At 40.0% G+C, this 17878-nt stretch overlaps 1 protein-coding gene across 5 annotated transcripts in view; it reads left to right on the top strand.

Annotated features, from left to right (window-relative positions):
• PLCB4 (phospholipase C beta 4) overlaps positions 1-17878 on the top strand; it is a 177925-nt gene that overhangs the window by 143916 nt on the left and 16131 nt on the right. For all 5 annotated transcript variants that reach the window (XM_050315002.1, XM_050315000.1, XM_050315001.1 and 2 more), the window contains 8 exons: positions 792-956; positions 2987-3191; positions 6111-6199; positions 6632-6776; positions 9487-9536; positions 9657-9722; positions 12712-12827; positions 17077-17152. In XM_050315002.1, the coding sequence (XP_050170959.1) occupies positions 792-956; positions 2987-3191; positions 6111-6199; positions 6632-6776; positions 9487-9536; positions 9657-9722; positions 12712-12827; positions 17077-17152 (912 nt within the window). The remainder of the gene's footprint in view (positions 1-791; positions 957-2986; positions 3192-6110; positions 6200-6631; positions 6777-9486; positions 9537-9656; positions 9723-12711; positions 12828-17076; positions 17153-17878) is intronic.

Genomic DNA, 17878 nt, shown 5'->3' with positions numbered 1-17878 from the left:
TGCATAAATTTTCATATTTATCATTCTGAGTGATCCCTGGAAGAATGTTAGATCATGAAAGCAAAAGGATTTGAAATGAGCTTAGGTCTGTGAAATCGTGTTTTGGGTTTTTTTTTTTTCTTCCCTCCTTGATTGTAGTAATGAAAACATTAGCTTAGTGTTTTTAAGTAATATATCATCTTGATGGAATAAAAATTTTCCCTGGAGTGATCACCTGCTGTGACTAGATTAATCTTGGCTCGGAGTGAAACTGCAACAAATCTTCATATACATAACAATACAGAGGAGTCGTCTGGGTTTTTTGTTTGTTTGCTTTCTCAGCATCCTGCACTTTCCAGACATAATACGGAGTCAGACTGACACGTGATTAGTTTAAAACCTTTGCCCAAGCGAAAGCAGAGCAATAGTTTCCTTTCACCATGAAATGGAACAAAGTGCTTCCCAACAGCAGGTTTAAAGCTGTGGAACAGCAGTGCCCGATCTGGTTGTTTCATTCAGTGTTTTTCATTAATATAGCGACTACATCTGTGAGATATCAGATAATTGGGATGACTGGCTTGCAACTGGTAACACCATAGCACAGTCACTTCAAATTAAGGATATATTTAAGGTCTGATCACAACAGTGATCACAATTTTAGCACTACATACACCATTTTCATAGGAGGAAATAAACACATCTGTTCTGCATAAAGCATTTTCCAGACTGCTCTCAATAAAAAAAAAATACCAGAATTTCCAGTATTCTTACTTTGTATTGCTCTTCCTTACTGCTCTGTTACTGTGTTGCAGGTAATATCTGGTCAGTTCTTATCAGACAAAAAAATCGGTACGTACGTGGAAGTGGATATGTACGGCCTGCCCACGGACACGATACGTAAGGAATTCCGGACACGGATGGTGATGAACAATGGTCTGAACCCTGTTTACAACGAGGAGTCGTTTGTGTTTCGAAAGGTAGGAGTTTTGGAAAGCACAGCTTGTGGTTTTGCACGAGCCTCCTTGCTCTCCTGAGCACAGGAATGAGCGCTGCTCCCATGAGAAAGGGTTTGGAGGGCCCCTGTTTACTACAGTAAACAGTGTAAGCTGAAATAAGTTTCAAGAGGTTGTTTGGGATTTGGGTCGCTTCTTTTTTTTTTTTTTTTTTTAATTTTGCTTTGTTTTATATTTCTAATGGATAACCTCTGTAGCTGTCACATGATTTTTTTGTTGTTGTTGTTTCTGTTTCCATTTGGCTTCTTCCTCCCCTTTGGTTCCTCTTCCCACTTGGAGGTATCCACCTCCTCTGGGACCATGCCTGTGTCCAAGGTATGCCGTCCAGTAGTCCATGTGCATCATGTACGTTTTTCTTTCTTTTTTTCTTTCTTTTCCTTCAGTAAAAAAATTAAAACAACACTTTGTTAAAAGAGAGAGATCATTTGTCCATGTTCAGTTTTTATCTCTCAATCTTTATACGTACTGTATACATACTTTTTTTCTCCTGTCAACCAGAATTTCATCCAGATTTCATGTGTTAGCAGCGCTGTCTTTGATAACATCTGTTTTGCTTACACCTGTTTTGGTGTCATCCAGAATTGTTGCTCTTCTATTCCAAAGTTCAGACTTTTATTCCAAAATTCAGGCTTTGCCAAGTGGTGATAACACTTCGCACTTGGATATATTACACACTTAATCTGCTTTCTTAACAGTGTAACCAGTTTTTAATAGAAATGCAGTTGATGCAAGAGTTTTTCCTGAGCTCAGGTATATTCTGGAATAGAGGTGACTCCAAGTGCTTTTCTCAGTGCACAAGGAGGCCCAGGGAAGATGCTTAGGTACAATGACAGGCAATCGTGCTGCCCGTGGCCTGCTGGCCATATGGCAGCATCTGCTGCTTTCTGATTTCTTACATCAAAAGGACTATAAATTCCAGGGCACACACAGCTTCTGTCTGAAAGGGGGGGTACCTGTGTGTCCTGACATGGGTACAGAGGCTGATGCCGACACTTCCCAGACTTTCTGCTCTGCTCTGCAATGGTCACACCTTCTCTTAAACTGAAAGTCAGCAAAGAGATTATTTTTTTTGCATCTCTGGCCCTTGTATCATATCTTAGCCTTGTAATCAACATAAACTGATGACAGGTGAGTGGCACAAACATAACAGGACCAATTCTTCGAGTTGGAGGTGATGAAGGCGTGGGATGCACAGTGCTAAAATGTCATGAGGGGAGAATAGCCCAGCAGGATACCACAGAACAAATTAATGGAGAGGAGTGATAAACTCAGTCCCCACTTCTGCTCCCTGTCAAATCTATGTCAGAGGCCACCATGTAATGAAAGAAGTGCTGATCTGTGGCCTGTAGAGACCTGCCCTGTTTGGGTGACAGTGCTGATGTTTAATCCTACACAGTTACTCTTGGGTATTGTTTGATTGTTCTTCTGTCATGTTCTCTTGTTTTTATTTTAATTGAAGTTAAGGCCTCAGTCATTCTAACCTGGGTTCTGTGTTGTCCCTCTGCTGTGTGAGGGGGAGGATGGGATGAGCGCTGGTAGTAACCTGTGCTGGGAGTGCTAAGTTGTAATCAAGTAGAGCAGGATATCCATGAGTTGTTCAGGTGGCTTCAGAGAGCAAAAGCATATTTTGTGCCCTCTGAGACCGAAAATGAAAGTGGCAGGGGAAAGTCTTTGGGAGACAGGAGACACAGTTTACTTTTGCCCCATCAGCGTTGGCGAATAGCACCAGGTAGGGAAGGAGTGGGAAATCCTTCAAAATATTTAGCTGGTGTAATTGTGAGCCACAGGATTTACATATTCTGAAATCTGCACAATACTTTGGGTGGGAAAAAAAGCTTTTCTGGGAAAGATTAATTTCAAAGTGTGGGGTTTGCAGGGAATGACCTGATCTTACAGTGATGATAGCCTGTGCCTGGCATACAAAGCAAATGGTTCACACGTGGGAGGCGGGGAGGATCCAGGTCATTAAATGTCTCCATTTTGTGGCTTTCCAGGTTATTCTCCCTGATCTTGCTGTCCTGAGAATAGCAGTGTATGATGACAATAATAAGTTGATTGGTCAGAGGATCCTGCCTCTGGATGGGCTGCAAGCAGGTTACAGACACATTTCCCTTCGGAACGAGGGCAACAAGCCACTCTCTCTCCCAACGGTTTTCTGCAACATTGTGCTTAAAACATACGTGCCTGATGGTTTTGGAGGTGAGATAAACCTGTTTCTCATGTGCTGTAGCTCTGCAGTGTTGGTGTGGAAGCACTGAAGAACTGTGGTATCAGTGTGCCAGAAACGAGCGGACACGCAGTGCTGGAGGATTGGAAACACTCAGTATTTTAACTCCTTGGAAACTGCATATTGAGTTAAAAAATTCCCTTTCTGACCAAGTGTTTACCTCAGTGTTAATGATCATGACATGTATCTGCTAAATGATGAAATTTTGTGGGAAAAAAGCTAATACTAGTTAGCTTAATATGATTTTCTCGACAGTTTAGGAAGATTCTTCTTTTAATTTACTTTTTTTTTTTTATTACATGTTATCTGACGTAAATATCTGCATAAGAAAATTCCTAGATATGTCTTTTCCTAGACATGTCTTTTTCAAACAAAGGCACTTCTGTATTCTTGGGATTATTGTCACATTGCTAAAAATGAAACAGTTCCACATCCAAAACCCTTCTGCGTTTTTCCCTCCCAACTTTACATGTTTTTACTGTGGTTTAATTATTTTGGGGATTTTCAAGAAAGTTATTTTTAACGTGAGCCATTTGCATGATCAGGTTGACAGGGCCATGGTCATAAACTATTAGTACATCTCCAACTCTGTGTTTGCTGGTGTTGATCCATATTTTAAAAAAATAAACAGGCTGACACTTCAGTCACAGAATTTCGTGGAAGAAGTTACAGAAGCATTTGCGTTGTTCACATGTGCAATCCCGGTTTCTGGCAGGTCAGCTGGAGTTTAGCCCCAGGCCTTGCAGCACTGCCATGCCTTTATGCAGCACCTTCCATTGACAGGATTTAACTTCAGGGGCTTTGTCTCAAGAGAAGTGTAAGCTTTGCTTAAACTTGAGGTTCTCCAGGGTAATTGAACCATCAGTCTAAGGGACTCATTTAAGTGTGAGCTTTAATTCTTTCCTGAGCTGAAACTCTTGACAGAAAATGACTCAGTTAAAATATTTGCTAAACTAAGGACGTGCTTCTGATTTGGGATTGATGTTTTATGATACCAGACTTTTTCTAAGAATAGAATTTAAACTTAGCACTGAGTTTGATGTGTCTTAAGCCGCTGAATGTGCTGGTCACACAGGGGGAAAATATTTTTTTTTTTTATTTTATTTTTTAAACTATTCTACAAATTCAGAAGTGAAAGACTTGTTTTTCAAAGAGAATTTGAACACCAGTTTGCCATTTGCAAATTGTGTGCGGTTCAGTATTTGCTGATCTGCTACACCATCAGCATTTCTATCGGTGGTTTATTTGGTAGAGGTAAAAAAGCATTTTGCTACCCCTAACTAAGAGTTTTGTTATGGTAAAATGCTATAGAATGAGAGAACTGGTTGTCACAGTTTACTGTCAGCAGAGGGAAAAACAGACTCCATCTTAACAGGAACTAAATGAGTTCAGTTATGAGTTCTCCTCTCCCTTCGTAGGTATGTTTGATGTGTCTCACATCATTTTCTCGTTGATGTAGAACAGCAGCGTGATGAACAACTGGGAAATAACTTTTGACGCTCAGGTGGAATCATTAGTATTCTGTTGGCATGTGGTTTTTAATTACTTATCATCTGCAGTTAACTTCTCATTGTTTTATGAGCTATCATTAGGATCTCCATGGTTGTTTTAGCAAACCTGTGGGAAGGCAGAGCTCGATTCAGTAGCTGCCTACAGTCTTTTTCGTTTCTTTCTCCTTTTTTAACCTGTATGAGTAAGATTTCAAAACGTGCCCCGAATAATAACTAGAATGGGCGATACATTGTGGGCTTTAGAAGGTGGATGTTTTTATTTTTTCATAGAGCTTAGTGATGTCTTGTGGTTTATTTGCATCAGCTGCTCCGTTCCCAATAAAACACAGCGGTGGCACAGATTGATGCAAATGGAGTAGAATTCTCCAAAGAGAAGCTTCTGTAATAGAAATCTGCACGTAAGTAAGGCAGTTTAGGTTAGTGGTTAAAGTCCTCTGTAATGTACTCCTGCAGTGATTTTTGTAGCTTTGTATTTAATTGCACTTCTTCTACAAAATAAAACGCCGTTCCCCACCCCCACCTTACCTCACTGGGGAGAAGAGAAAGCGTAAGCAGAGGACAGATGACAATGTGAGAGGCAGTGATGAGTCACATCCCCCGTGCAGAAGTGCTGAGCCTTTGGTGATGTGCTTGCATGGTTAGTAATACAATTGACAAAGGTCCCTTTCCCAAACACGTTAGTCATTTTTACCTAGAAGCTCGTGACAATCGGGTTCAATTTTCAGATGACGCATCGTGCTGGCAGGGTAGTCCTGGATTTTCCTTGAGGAGTGCATGGCAAGGGCAAAAAGACACGAGTAGTAAGTTAGGGAAAGGAGAAACAGTTGGTGCTGAGCTGCAAGGCCTTTGTTGTGGCTAAAAATAAACTCTACGTAGGTTTTGTTTATATGAAATAAATTTGAGAAGACATCATTGGGTCACAGCAGTTACTGGAGAGGACCTATTTGTGTGTAGAAACTGAGCTGTCAAGGGTAGTGCAAAGTACTTAATACAACTTTTGTTGGAATGGGAGACCTGTCTCTGTTTTTTGCTTGAGAAATGAGGAGCATTTCACAGAACAACTTAAGCTGGAAAGGAGATAATATAGTCCAACCCCTACTTTGCACAAGAAGGATAGCAAGTTTCTTCCCAAAGCTTTTGATGGATTTAATGTTTTCACTTTTTTTGTTGTTGTTTTGACTGTTGAAGTTCAGCATGGAAAGGGATTATTCAATATGCAGGTAAAGATTCACGTGCCTTTGTCATCCTGTGGATGGAAACCTGTGCTTACACACTGATTGCTGCATATGGAAAACAGGGCTAGAATAAGGCATTTGTTAAAGATTAGCTTCCAAATGCCTCTGAAGATCATAAAAAGTTGTTTTTTTTCTTTCCTTCCAGATATTGTGGATGCTTTATCAGATCCAAAGAAATTTTTGTCTATCACAGAAAAAAGAGCAGACCAAATGAGAGCTATGGGTATCGAAACTGTAAGTAGAACTCAGTGACAAAAAGCCCATTTCTATTCATGCCGTGTTCCTTTTTTAAAGTAAGCTGGTCCTTCCCCAGTCGAGGCATGTTACCTTATTTCTCATTTTCAAACATAAGGCGCTTTGTCCAGCTCTGAAATACATTAGCTTGTGTTAGTTATCGTGTAGTGAAATGCCATTCACTGGCTGATTTTCATGGATCACACTAACACATCCCTTAGAAACAGAAGTTTTAAGGACTAAGAACAGAGCTGTATTTCAGTAGGTAGCTCTTTCAAATAGGTTACAAACACTTTACTATCGTGTAGTTTGAAATTATGCTGCGATTTTATTATGTTTAAAGTAAGCAAGTTCAGAAATTTCCCAACACCCAACCTTTACGATACAGGTAAAAGAACAGTTAATTAACTACGATGTGAACGCTTCTTTCAGAGTGACATAGCTGATGTACCAAATGACACTTCAAAGAATGACAGAAAAGGAAAAGCCAACAATCCCAAAGCCAACGTAACACCTCAGAGCAGCTCTGAACTTCGCCCAAGCACCACCACAGGCTCCGGGACCGACGCTAAGAAAGGTACACAGAAACCACTCATTCAGAGATTCAGAGAGACACAGAGACACAGAGAAGCACTCCTTACTCAATTTTAGTTTTGAAGGTCTGTTAATTCTTGTCATTTTAGAAGGTAAATTCACTTGCCAGTAAGAGTTGTCTTTGTCTAATTGCAAATAAGTGTTGTATATTACAAGAATAACTGTATATATAACCAGTACAAGTTTATTTTACTAAGTGACCTCTTTGTTTGGCTGTATACTTACAGCATTAACGTGCATGGCTCTGGGAGTAGTTTACTAAAGATCTACTGGAGGAGTGCCAATAGGAGTGACTATTTTCTGGCTTAGACCACAGAAACTCTTCTGTTTTTTTTCTCCCTTCACAAATCCCTTGGCAGAGTTGCAGATTTAAGTAATTAAAGGTATTTAGAATTCACTGAATTCTGTAGAGATTTCCCAACAATTAGAAATGTTTTCACCATGTGGTTTAACTCTGAAGAGTGATTATGGAAATGGCATGTTTATTGTAAAAAAAAAAAAACATCCATATTAAATGTGCTCATTTATAAGTGAATAAGTATTTTTCTTCCTCGCTATTCACTCTACAAAATCATTTTATAGAGTCAGGTGGGATTATTTGTTTCTCCCATATCATCAGAGGTAATGAAGATTAGGTGAGAAAACAAATTTGTACAACTGAATGGAACACAATAAATATTTCTGTTAATGGGCCACAAGAATTAGAATCTGGTTCATTTGCTCTCATCCACCTTGGCCCAAAGGTGTTCGTTGGGAGTGAAAAGGGGCACTGACAGCTCTTGCTCTTAAACTGAAGCAGACGTGGCTGAGTACACACACACGTAGGGATCTCTTGGGAAACAAGATGCCATTTCTCTGGAGTCACTTTTGGCAATAAACCAGGTTTTCTCTGGCACCTGAACTCTGAAATTTCAGAGTTCTTCCCTGGTGCAAACCCCAGATTATTTTATCCTGGAAGGTGTTCCCGTATTTCGTGTATCATCACCAAGATGCACAAGTGTTAGTTTTATTGTGCATTAATTAAGCATGGAATGTTCTGGGGTTGACAACTGATTCCTGGTTGCCATGGAGTCAGACCTGGAGAACAAAGTAAATAAATCTATGTTTTAAAGTAAAATCCTGAGGAAGTTGGTATAGAACACAGCAACCTGATGGAGCCCTGGTCTTAAACTGGGATTTCAAAACTTAATATGCTCCTGTCTGCAGTTTTTATCCATATCCTTGCATGGTAAAGTAGAGCTGTGCACTTATATATCCTGTGTAATGATCCTTATTTTGTATTGCCTATCTCTGTGATCTCTTAAGATCTGAATAATTCTACCACTGTTACGATACACAACTCACCTTGCTGAATTACTGATCAGAAATTCCTGATCCAGCAGGGCAGGGTGTCTGGGGAAGGCTTTCAAATGCACAAGAATGTTGGAGGGTTTTTTGTTCTCTGACTTTCAGTAAGAGTTAAGTGATTTGTGGTTTTCAGCCTCATGTCTGTGCCTGAATCTTTTCCAGTCTCGTTTACTAGACTAATGTTGATACCATATACTTGAGCAGAATCTTATGTTTCTAAGAAAAGAAAAAAAACATGTTCTCTGAGGAGATTGCTTCCCTCCCCCCTGCCTTTTTTTTTTCCCCAGCATCTAAATATTTTCCAGTTAAATTCACCTTAAAAACCAGAAAGTCCTTTTCAAGGCAGGAGAAATCTTATAGTCCGCAGACATTATTAAGAGCAGTTAACTAAATATGTTTGCAGTGTATTTATGTACAGGCAAATATTTTTGTATGAAACCTCAGGAAAAAAACCTGAAAATTACAACTCTCATGGCATTGTATTGACATTTTTATTAATAATTACATGTAGGGTGTGCTCTAGTAGTTTTAAAAAAATCATAGTGTGTCACAAAACGTTCATTAAAGCATAAGCATGAGATGAGATTAGGTTTTGTTTGCATTGCAGTTAAAGTGATCAAAACCTGTTCTCATTCATCTAAACAGTACAGTTAGTCTTGTGTGATTGATTTGCCTGTTGTATTGAATTTTCATTAGAATTTCCGCTTCTTTTGTGTTTCTCCTCCATTTTTAACTCTCCTTTAGTCTTGGAGAGCACTATTGCTCCTTTTCTCGTAGCCTGGTGTTAACCAAAATGCAGATTTTACCTTCATTCACACAGAGGTCGCAGATAAATTTTCACTCCTGTGTTTTAAATTGAGAAATATGCCCTGAGTTACCCTTTATGTAGGCACATAGAACCTTACCCAGGAAGCCTCCCCACTGGAAGATGGTGGTGCCAGAGCAATCTCCAGATATGGACCAAAATTCTCAAGTTTGCTTGGTTCAGTTTTAATGTTCATAAATGGTTTGCTTACGTTTGCTGAAAAGGGGCTTTTGTCAATTCTTAGATTGCTGTGTTTTGACACTTCAGAACTGCAAGAGATTAAAATACACTCATTGATTGGTTTCTTTTTTCACCAGACAATTGATTGAGCAGTGCATTAGAAAAGGAAATTAACTGTAGCTTAGCTGTACCTTGATATATTGAATAATTTTCTCGTTAACCTGCGACTGGTTTTTTTTGTGTGGTGAAAAACATTAATTAATTGCTAACTTAAATGTAGGTTTCTGTGGTAAAACTCAAATTTTATGAGATGTACTAGTGCATATGAAGTTTTAAATAAACTGTATCAATACCTTCCCAGGTATAGACCTCATTCCTCAAGTGAAGATAGAAGATTTAAAACAGATGAAGGTAAGGATGGGCACAAGCTTTTCAAGATGTGTTCCTCGTTTTTGTCTCGAGTAGCCACGATTTTATCTGGTTAAAGCCAGTATGACCAGAGGAAAACTGATCCAATTTCTCTCTTTGTAGGCTTACATAAAACATTTAAAGAAACAGCAGAAAGAGCTGAATGCCTTAAAGAAGAAACATGCAAAGGTATGGTCATTAAGAGTTCTCTGAGCCACGTACTCTAATTGAAAACAGTGCAGTGCTCACTAGCTCGGACAGCTCCTAATTAAATTGTAGGGAAGGACTAAGGAACAATAGTTGGACCACCAAGAAAAGCATATGAGTCTTAAATGTACTGAAACACGCTCCAGTGAGCACTTTTGCCCTTCAGCAACCCTTTGTACGTCTCCCTGAGGTTCGGTGCACGTTGGTTTGACCCACATTAGCAGCCAAGGCTCACCTTTCTCAGGTAGTGATTTTGTCAGCTCCCTCTCGCGTGGCATATTGACAGGCAGCATGGAAGGAAAAGGCAGTAATCGTGGGAGATGGTGCTGCATCGAAGACAGGCCCTTCACAGGGTTAATTTTGAGGGGGCTTCTTATTTTTACACACTAATTTGTCATTTCCTTGTCTGACATCCATCAGTTTGCTGTAGAAATGGTGCTGTGGTTGTGTAGGAAACAGACTGCTCGGTGGTGTGTGTCCCTGATCCGTGTGACCCACAGGAGTGGAAGGATATTTTAGCCAAGACTGCGCTTGCTAATATTAAAAAAAAAAAAAAAAATCCATCTGTTCAGGCTTGCACTTGCTTCCTCCAATCTGAGGAAAAAATTGCCAGCCACAATCTGAAAATGCTGTGCACTCAGAAGGGCTTTCAGCGATAGCTCAAGCACAGCTATTTGATGTCTGAGCCAGTCTGTGGTCCTGCTGGTCTTAAATACACGGTGCAAGTCTGTCCTAACAAGAAAGTGCCTGCCTAGAGCATGCCCTGCTAAAGGGGCAGCCTCTGGAATTTAGGGAGTCTGAGCAGGAAAGTGCAACCAGGTTAGCTCAGAGCTGATCTTAGGGCAGTGCTTGGTGTACTCACCGCTGTTCTTAATGCATTTTATCAGCTGGGGTGGAGCAGGAGGGCTGTGCAGTTATCCATGATCAACCTGAGGAACCCTGTGTACTAACACTGAACTTTAAAGTTCCAGAAATAGGCAGGCTCTCATTTAACCAGAAACACTCCAGAGATCTGGAGGAATAAGCAGACAGGTTTACTGCTTGATGTAGAGAAGCAGTAGCAGCTCCTCTGAAATCCTGGACTGGTTGGAGGTCGGTTACTCTGTATGAAAACACATCATTTGTTTTGTCAGGGGATAGAACTGATACAGATACCACATTTCCAGATTAATACAAAAATTACCTGGTGCCAGGCTTTTCAGAGAGCACAGCACTCTTTGTCAGTGTATGTCTTTGATGCTATCTGTCATTTATTTACCTCTGTTCAGCGTTTCAGCCATTTTGACTCCAGCAGCTACGATAACATCCCCCTAAAATCCCTCTGCAAATTATCACTAATTGGTTTTTCATCATGGCATAGCTCCTTAGAGCTGTGATACCCAGTGTACACACACAGAGACACATTGCACACTATGGCTTCTCTTTATGATGGTTTTGCTATTAATCCTTTATTTTTTTTTAAAGAAGGATGTTCAGACAGGTGGAGGTACAGGCTCCACTGTTTATTTTTTTCACTTTTGTGTAGGAAAAATAAGACTTCTGATCTAAGTAGGGTGGAGATCATTAGATCTTGTGTTTGGCTTTTGAAAAACAGTGGCAAATAATTGCAATTGTCACCATTAAAAAATCCCTCCATGTTAGGAATAACTCTTCTTGAATCTTAGTTCTGGTAACCTGTGCTTTTGGTAATTTTCAAATAATACGTCCAGCCCCTCCTGCATACTGCGAAAATAAGCGTTTCTGTAAATAATGCATCCACAAACAAACCTCAGCTGCATTTGAAGCGTTTCCTACCTACATTCCCTGAAGTAACTTTAACCTCCCAGTATGAAGTATGCAGAGCAGCTGATATGTCTGAATGATGTCCATTGGTTTATATCTTTTCTTTTTATCAAGTTAGATCTTGAGCACTGTTCAGGTAAATGATCTGGGGTGGCATCACAGGCAAGATATAAAGCTGTAAAGGCAAGGAGATGGACATATTAAAGAGCATTGCAACATTTGCTTTAATGTTTTGGTAAAAGTGAGTGTAAAAGTAGTGTTTAATTAGTGTTTTTAGAGGAAGAAGCAGTGATAAGGCAAAGGTGTATAGAAAATAATAACAAAGAGCAGTAGAACAGCAAGCATAATATAGATGCAAAATGAGCTATAAAGCAAAATAAAGTCCTGGAAGAGGCCATATTAATTAATGCAGTTCTTTTTGTCACAGTTAGATAAAATGTGGAGCAATTGGATATTAATAAAATAACATAAATTAATGAACAGGTATTCCTATTGTAGTGCAAATTCAATATTTAGTACTTTCTGTGCTAGTTAAATATTTGCATCATTATGAGCAGCTGGTCTGATAAAGGAGAGTATGAACTCAAGTTCAACAATGAAGTGTAAATGTAAGCACTAAGTGAAGTGTTTTGTTTCTGGTACAGTCTTGTAGTGGAAAGGAACTGTCTGTGTACACACCCCAGTGTTTAATATGCTTCAGTGAGTCATCTTTTTATCATAGGAGAAGTTTTTTCCTCCCCTCCCATAACTAACTAGATATATGAAATGCAGTGACCAAGGGGCTGTCACTGTATTCAGTATGAGATGTGCAGAGGAAGGGGGGAATGGGTTGAAATTTGTTCTCTTTTGCATTCAGAAACTTTGAATGATGTGATCAGAGCTTGTAAATCGGATTTTTTACACTGCATTTAAATGGATGTTTATTCAAAAATACTGGGTTTTCCCATCATTATTTTGTTTTAAGGTATACCACATTTTTAAGATCCACTGCAGGTCGTGATTTTTCAACCAAAGAAGAAATGTGTTAGTGCTTGTGGTGAAATATCTGGGATGTTTAATACCAGATGGCTAAACCAGGTTGAATTCCGTTGTCAAAGTTATCTGTTGGTACACTGGTATTTCTTACACTGCAATAAAATGAAACATTAAAAATCCAGCAACCTAATTGGAAGGCCCTGTTGTTTTCCAGGAGCACAGCGCTATGCAGAAGTTGCACTGCACCCAAATTGACAAAATAGTGGCCCAATATGATAAAGAAAAGGTCTCATACGAGAAGATGTTAGAGAAGGCAATGAAGAAGAAGGGGTAAGATATTAGTTTAAATTTTTTTATTATTATTTTTTAGAATTAAAATAGATGTAATGCTTTTGTGGTCTGGAGTAAATGGTTCGTAAAAAGGTCACTGAAATGAATGGATTGCAGCTTGAAGCAACATCCTGCATCAAACTGAGAATGAGCTGCTTGAAGGCTTTAGCAACAGGCCATAAATGCTGTGCTCTCTTTGCTTTTCTCTGGTCTTCTGCTATCAGAGTTTTAACAGCAAAAGTGAAGGAGTTGCCTCGAGGTTTTGTCTCTGTGGTTTGATCTGGTCTCACTGCACTCCCCAGGGAAGGTCACTGTTGTGTTCAGTGAGAGCTGAAGGTCCTCAGGAGCCCTAAGGACCAGAAAGTAGCAAGGATAAATCAGTGCCACTCCTTTGACTTGAGTGAAGATGTTTTGATTTGCAGTAGCCGATGGCCTGGGCTATTATCTGTGTGAATCTCCCCTTGTCCCAGAAAGGTTTCTGGGAGATTCTGGGGGACTTTAATAAAATATCTTAATTCTAATTTGGAATTCAGCAGCAGGAGCTGCTGCTGCCTTGCTGCTGTGGTGTGATCTGGCAGCAAGTTTCTCCTCTCCATCTTTTGCCCCCTGACTGGAGACATTTCCTGGAGACAGCAGGAATTACTTTAGATCTGTATCCAGCTATCCTAATAGTTAGTCTTAATTTCATATTGTTGTCATCTGGCAACGAACTCACTCGCTGAACACTGAACAGTTTGGCACTGGATTCTTCCACCAGTGCTTTTTATATAAATTATTTGGCATGGAGATGGTTTTTTGAGTGTGCGTGTTGTGAACTTGCAATGGAACAGAAATAGGACTGTCAGAAGGAAACAGGGTAAGGAGAATTCTCCTCACTAAATTACTGAAAGCTCACAAACTCTTTAAAAAGGTCATGCTGTACTTTTTTGTCCAAGATAGGAGAGCTGTAAGCACCCAAATATTTTTCATTCAAGAATTTTCTTGCAGAAAATTACTACTTCTCCAAGCAGAAAGGGGACAACTACAAGGTGGATTAATTTAATGTGGCTTTAATTCAACTTCATTCAGAGTAACTCAGCAATAGGTTATTGATTACTTGAATTTATAATTACAGTCAGGTTATTTACCACAGTGGCAGTGAACCAATCCACAGACACTGCACCATAATTACTGTGGGGGAAGAAAGGCTTCCCTGTGCCCTGGTATTAAAGAATCTCAGTGTTCCTGTTGGACTGAGAAGAAGCCAGTGCCTCTGCCTGTCTTGACAAAACAGCAAAGTTTGGGTGTCAGAAAGTTAAGGTTGGTAGTGGCTGTCTCTGTGCAATAAACAGTAAATAGGAAGCTCTGGATAACAATGCTTTCCAGAGCTTTTACCAAAGTAGCTGATAATTTGATTCCCAGTTTGAGATCACTTCATTGGCTGCTTGCAGCATGTTTTCCTAATTTTATAACACTTCCTCCATGGACACCAAAGCTTTTATGGTAGTTTTAAATTGTCATTGAGTTAAAAAAAGACAAAAAAGCTGGAAATGACCACTCCAGAAGCAGATTCACTACAAAGGCAAATAATGTTTCTTACCATGACCCCATATTTTCCATGGACTCCAGAGCTCTCTGTCACCTGATGGCTCTTTCAATTTTACAAGAATAACTGTTGGTATCTAATTAACAGCCAAATCAAAACCAGTATCAGCACAGACCTTCTGTGAAAACACTTTTTAATTCTATATCCAAATATTTTGACTTCCTTCAAGGTCTTTGTGTATGCAGCCCTGGCAGCCTGTTCAGCAAGGTGCTTTTGCACACTCCAGCTGGGCAGTGTTCTAAAGGACACACTTAAAAGTGAACACATGGGTTGGGACTTAAAAATTTTATTGAACTTAAATGACCTGATGAATCCAGAGCCCTGGGTTCAGTGAGTACAGGACATGCTCCATTTCCTTGGCTGTCATTTTGGAACCTTTGCAAACCATAAAGGTTGTAAAAGAGCATGTAAAATGTGTTTTCAAGGCTTGAATTCTGAAGGTGACAGTGATTTCCTGACAAAAAGGCCTTTGATAGGTTTGTAGAGGACTTTCTCTTCTGATCTTGTTGTGCAGTTTTCTGTGGTCCATTCCTGCCACATGGTGTGACAAATGTCAACTGCATATTGTTCAGCAGAGTAGAGTTTTTTTAACCACATGCTAATTCTCCGACAGATGGACAGGATTTTGCTCCCTGTGCTATTTCTGTCATGCACTTCAAATGCTCAAAAATGTCAGAGAGGCTTATGGGGATAGGTATGTTTGTGTTCCCACTCTGAAATGGAGTGAGGGCACATAAAGATCCTCCTGGTCTACCCAGACTGTCCAGAAATTAATCTGTCTGTGTGTGTGTGAGCAGGGATACGTGACCCTGGGCTGGGCTGTCCCTGGGGCTTTGTTCCCTGCTGGGACTTGATGGTTTATCTGTGGACTCTTCCACTGCAGCTGAAGGCAATTCCCTCATGTCCAGTGTCCAAACTGGCTGGAAGTTGTCCTTGAGATATCAGAAGAAGGGATCAGCTGGTGGTTTTGATATCTGAGATTCTGAAAGTCCAGTGATTGAATTAATTAGACTGATGTGGGATAAAATATGTTTGATTTACCAAAGAACCAGTCTCTTGCACGGTGTATGACAAATCATGTATTCCTTACAGCCAGACTGATCACAGCTACCCACATGGATAATCAAATTCCTGCCAGCTGTTGGGTTTTTTTTTCAGGCAGAGGTAACAGTGGTCAGAACCTCTGCTTATGGCTTTAGATTACTTCCAAAGTGTCAAAAGAGCGTTAGAAATACCTACAAAATTTCCCTTGCTATGGCTAGAAAATAAATGACTAATCCTTCTGGTGGCCCTTGGGAACACAAGGCACACCACACTACTATTTTCAGTAAGGGCTGTCCTGGTACTGTTTGATGATAAAATTTTCAGCTGTTTTCCCTAAGTTTAGCAGTACTTTAATAATAAAATAGGATTTAAAGTTGTTAAGCGTTTCGTAAATCTCCTTTTCTAGAGCAAACATGTATTAATGTTTCTGCAGTCAAGCGGTGACTGTTCTTATTAGGACCAGCTGCAGGTGATAAATGAACGTGGCTCCATCCCCTCTGTGGAGTTGCAGCACTTTACATCAGTGGATAATCTGACACAGAAATATTACAGTGATGTTAAAATAGACCCCTCTCAATATATTGTGTTATTCCAGACAAAATAACAGAGGCTTACACTGTGTGAATTTGTATTCTGTTATAAAAACCCTTCACTGGAAAAGGATTGTTAACGATGGAACTCGTCAGCCTTCAAATTCAGAACGTATTGACTGTGGTGAGGCAGGAATTGAGATTCCTGTTGGAGCTGCAGTGGAATAGTTTCTCGTGCCACCCAGAGCACAGCCCAAGTAATTGGGCTTAGTGACGGCAGTTCTGTTGGGTGAGAGGTGGAAGTCATCCATCTCCTAACCCACAGGCACATCAGGGAAGCTTCAGGATGGCCTTCTCCAGGCTTTTTGCCAGCCTGTTCCTTGGAATCCTGCACTCCTCCTGCATTAAACAACCTTTAAAAATGGTGTTCAACTCCCAACTTGACCCAAACACGAAGTCTTGTTGCAGGAGCGAGGGATGTCTTCAAGATTCACTGCTTTCCAACTCACATGAGGTATCCAGTGGCTTGGATTCATCCACATGGCTTGGTGTGGTCCAGCACTTTCTTTGCAACCCATTCACTTCTGCTTTCTCGCAGGGGGACACCTACATTTCCAGTAGGTGTTCAAATTTAGCATTCCCAGATCGCCCTGTGAGGTCATTAATCAGATGGCTTCTTTCTTCTCTTCCTGAAGCAAAACGGAAGTAGCCAAATGACTTTTAAAACAGAGAATAAACCCGTGGCAAGGCAGTGAAATATGCCTGTAAGATTGCAGGCAGAAACTGCTTTTTCTTGGCAAGGTATTTTAAGCCTGGAAAAGGAACCAAGTATCATAAATGGAGATGCCTGACACATCCTCAGCAACAGAATAATTGCAGGGCTAATCCAGAATTAATCATGTGGTGTTTGAATTGAATGATCATTAATCCAACAATATTTTGTAAGTTGTGAATAAATTGCCAGAAGAAATAATTTCATTCCAATACACTGCAGCACTTCAACTTTGATTAACATTTTAATTAGTAAGAGCTGACTGAATGGGGAGATGTTTAACTTGTGGCACACATTTGCAATTTTCCTTTTTTTTAGGGGAAGTAATTGTGTTGAATTGAAGAAAGAAACAGAAATTAAAATTCAGACACTAACATCAGATCACAAATCTAAGGTAAGCAAACAGCCAATTTTAACACATGCAGCATCTGAAAGGGAGATTTTTGAGACCCAACTGGTAGTTAATTTTCTTGGAAGCATATGAATGATTTTCAGCAATAATAGCATGTTGAAAAGAATGGGAGTAATTGAGTGTCTAAAAGTGTTTCTTCAAAGAATTTTTAAAAGCACCATCAATTTCCTGCTGTTTTGAATTGAAGAAAGTGCCATATCCATTCCTCACGAAGCAAAACTGGTCATTTGTGTTGGTTTTAGCTAAACAAAGAGAATATGTGTTACATGAAATTTGGATGCTAAATACTTCCCCAAAATATATCCATAAAGAAGCGTCTTTTTCATTTTCCGTCATTGTCGCCATGGACAACGTTTCTGGTCTGTCTCTTAGGGTGGGAGGAGTCCAAGTTGCTGTTGGACCCAGTGCCTTCTTATTTCTAGTAATTTTTTCCCCCCATTGTGTAGTTGCTTCGTTTTCTTCAAGGTGCTGGAGAATAAAGGTGCTCTGGGACTCAACTTCCATCCCTTTGGAAAAGCTCGTGGCTCACACCGAGTTGCTTAGAGCTGCTTCCTCTCTACTTCTGTACTTCTTGTGTTCTCTGACTTCCTGTTCCCTTTGGCACTTATATCCATGACTTGCTGACATGCTTTCAAGTTTCTGAAAGATATCCAGACTAGAGGGTGGCAGGGACACCAGAAGGCTCATCCATGTGCAAAACATCTGGAG

This window comes from Myiozetetes cayanensis, unplaced genomic scaffold (genome assembly GCF_022539395.1).
Source record: "Myiozetetes cayanensis isolate MyiCay16 unplaced genomic scaffold, myiCay2020 scf2-11, whole genome shotgun sequence".
Taxonomy (NCBI): domain Eukaryota; kingdom Metazoa; phylum Chordata; class Aves; order Passeriformes; family Tyrannidae; genus Myiozetetes; species Myiozetetes cayanensis.
Note: the sequence above shows the minus strand (reverse complement) of the source record. Positions and strands in the feature narration are given on the sequence as shown.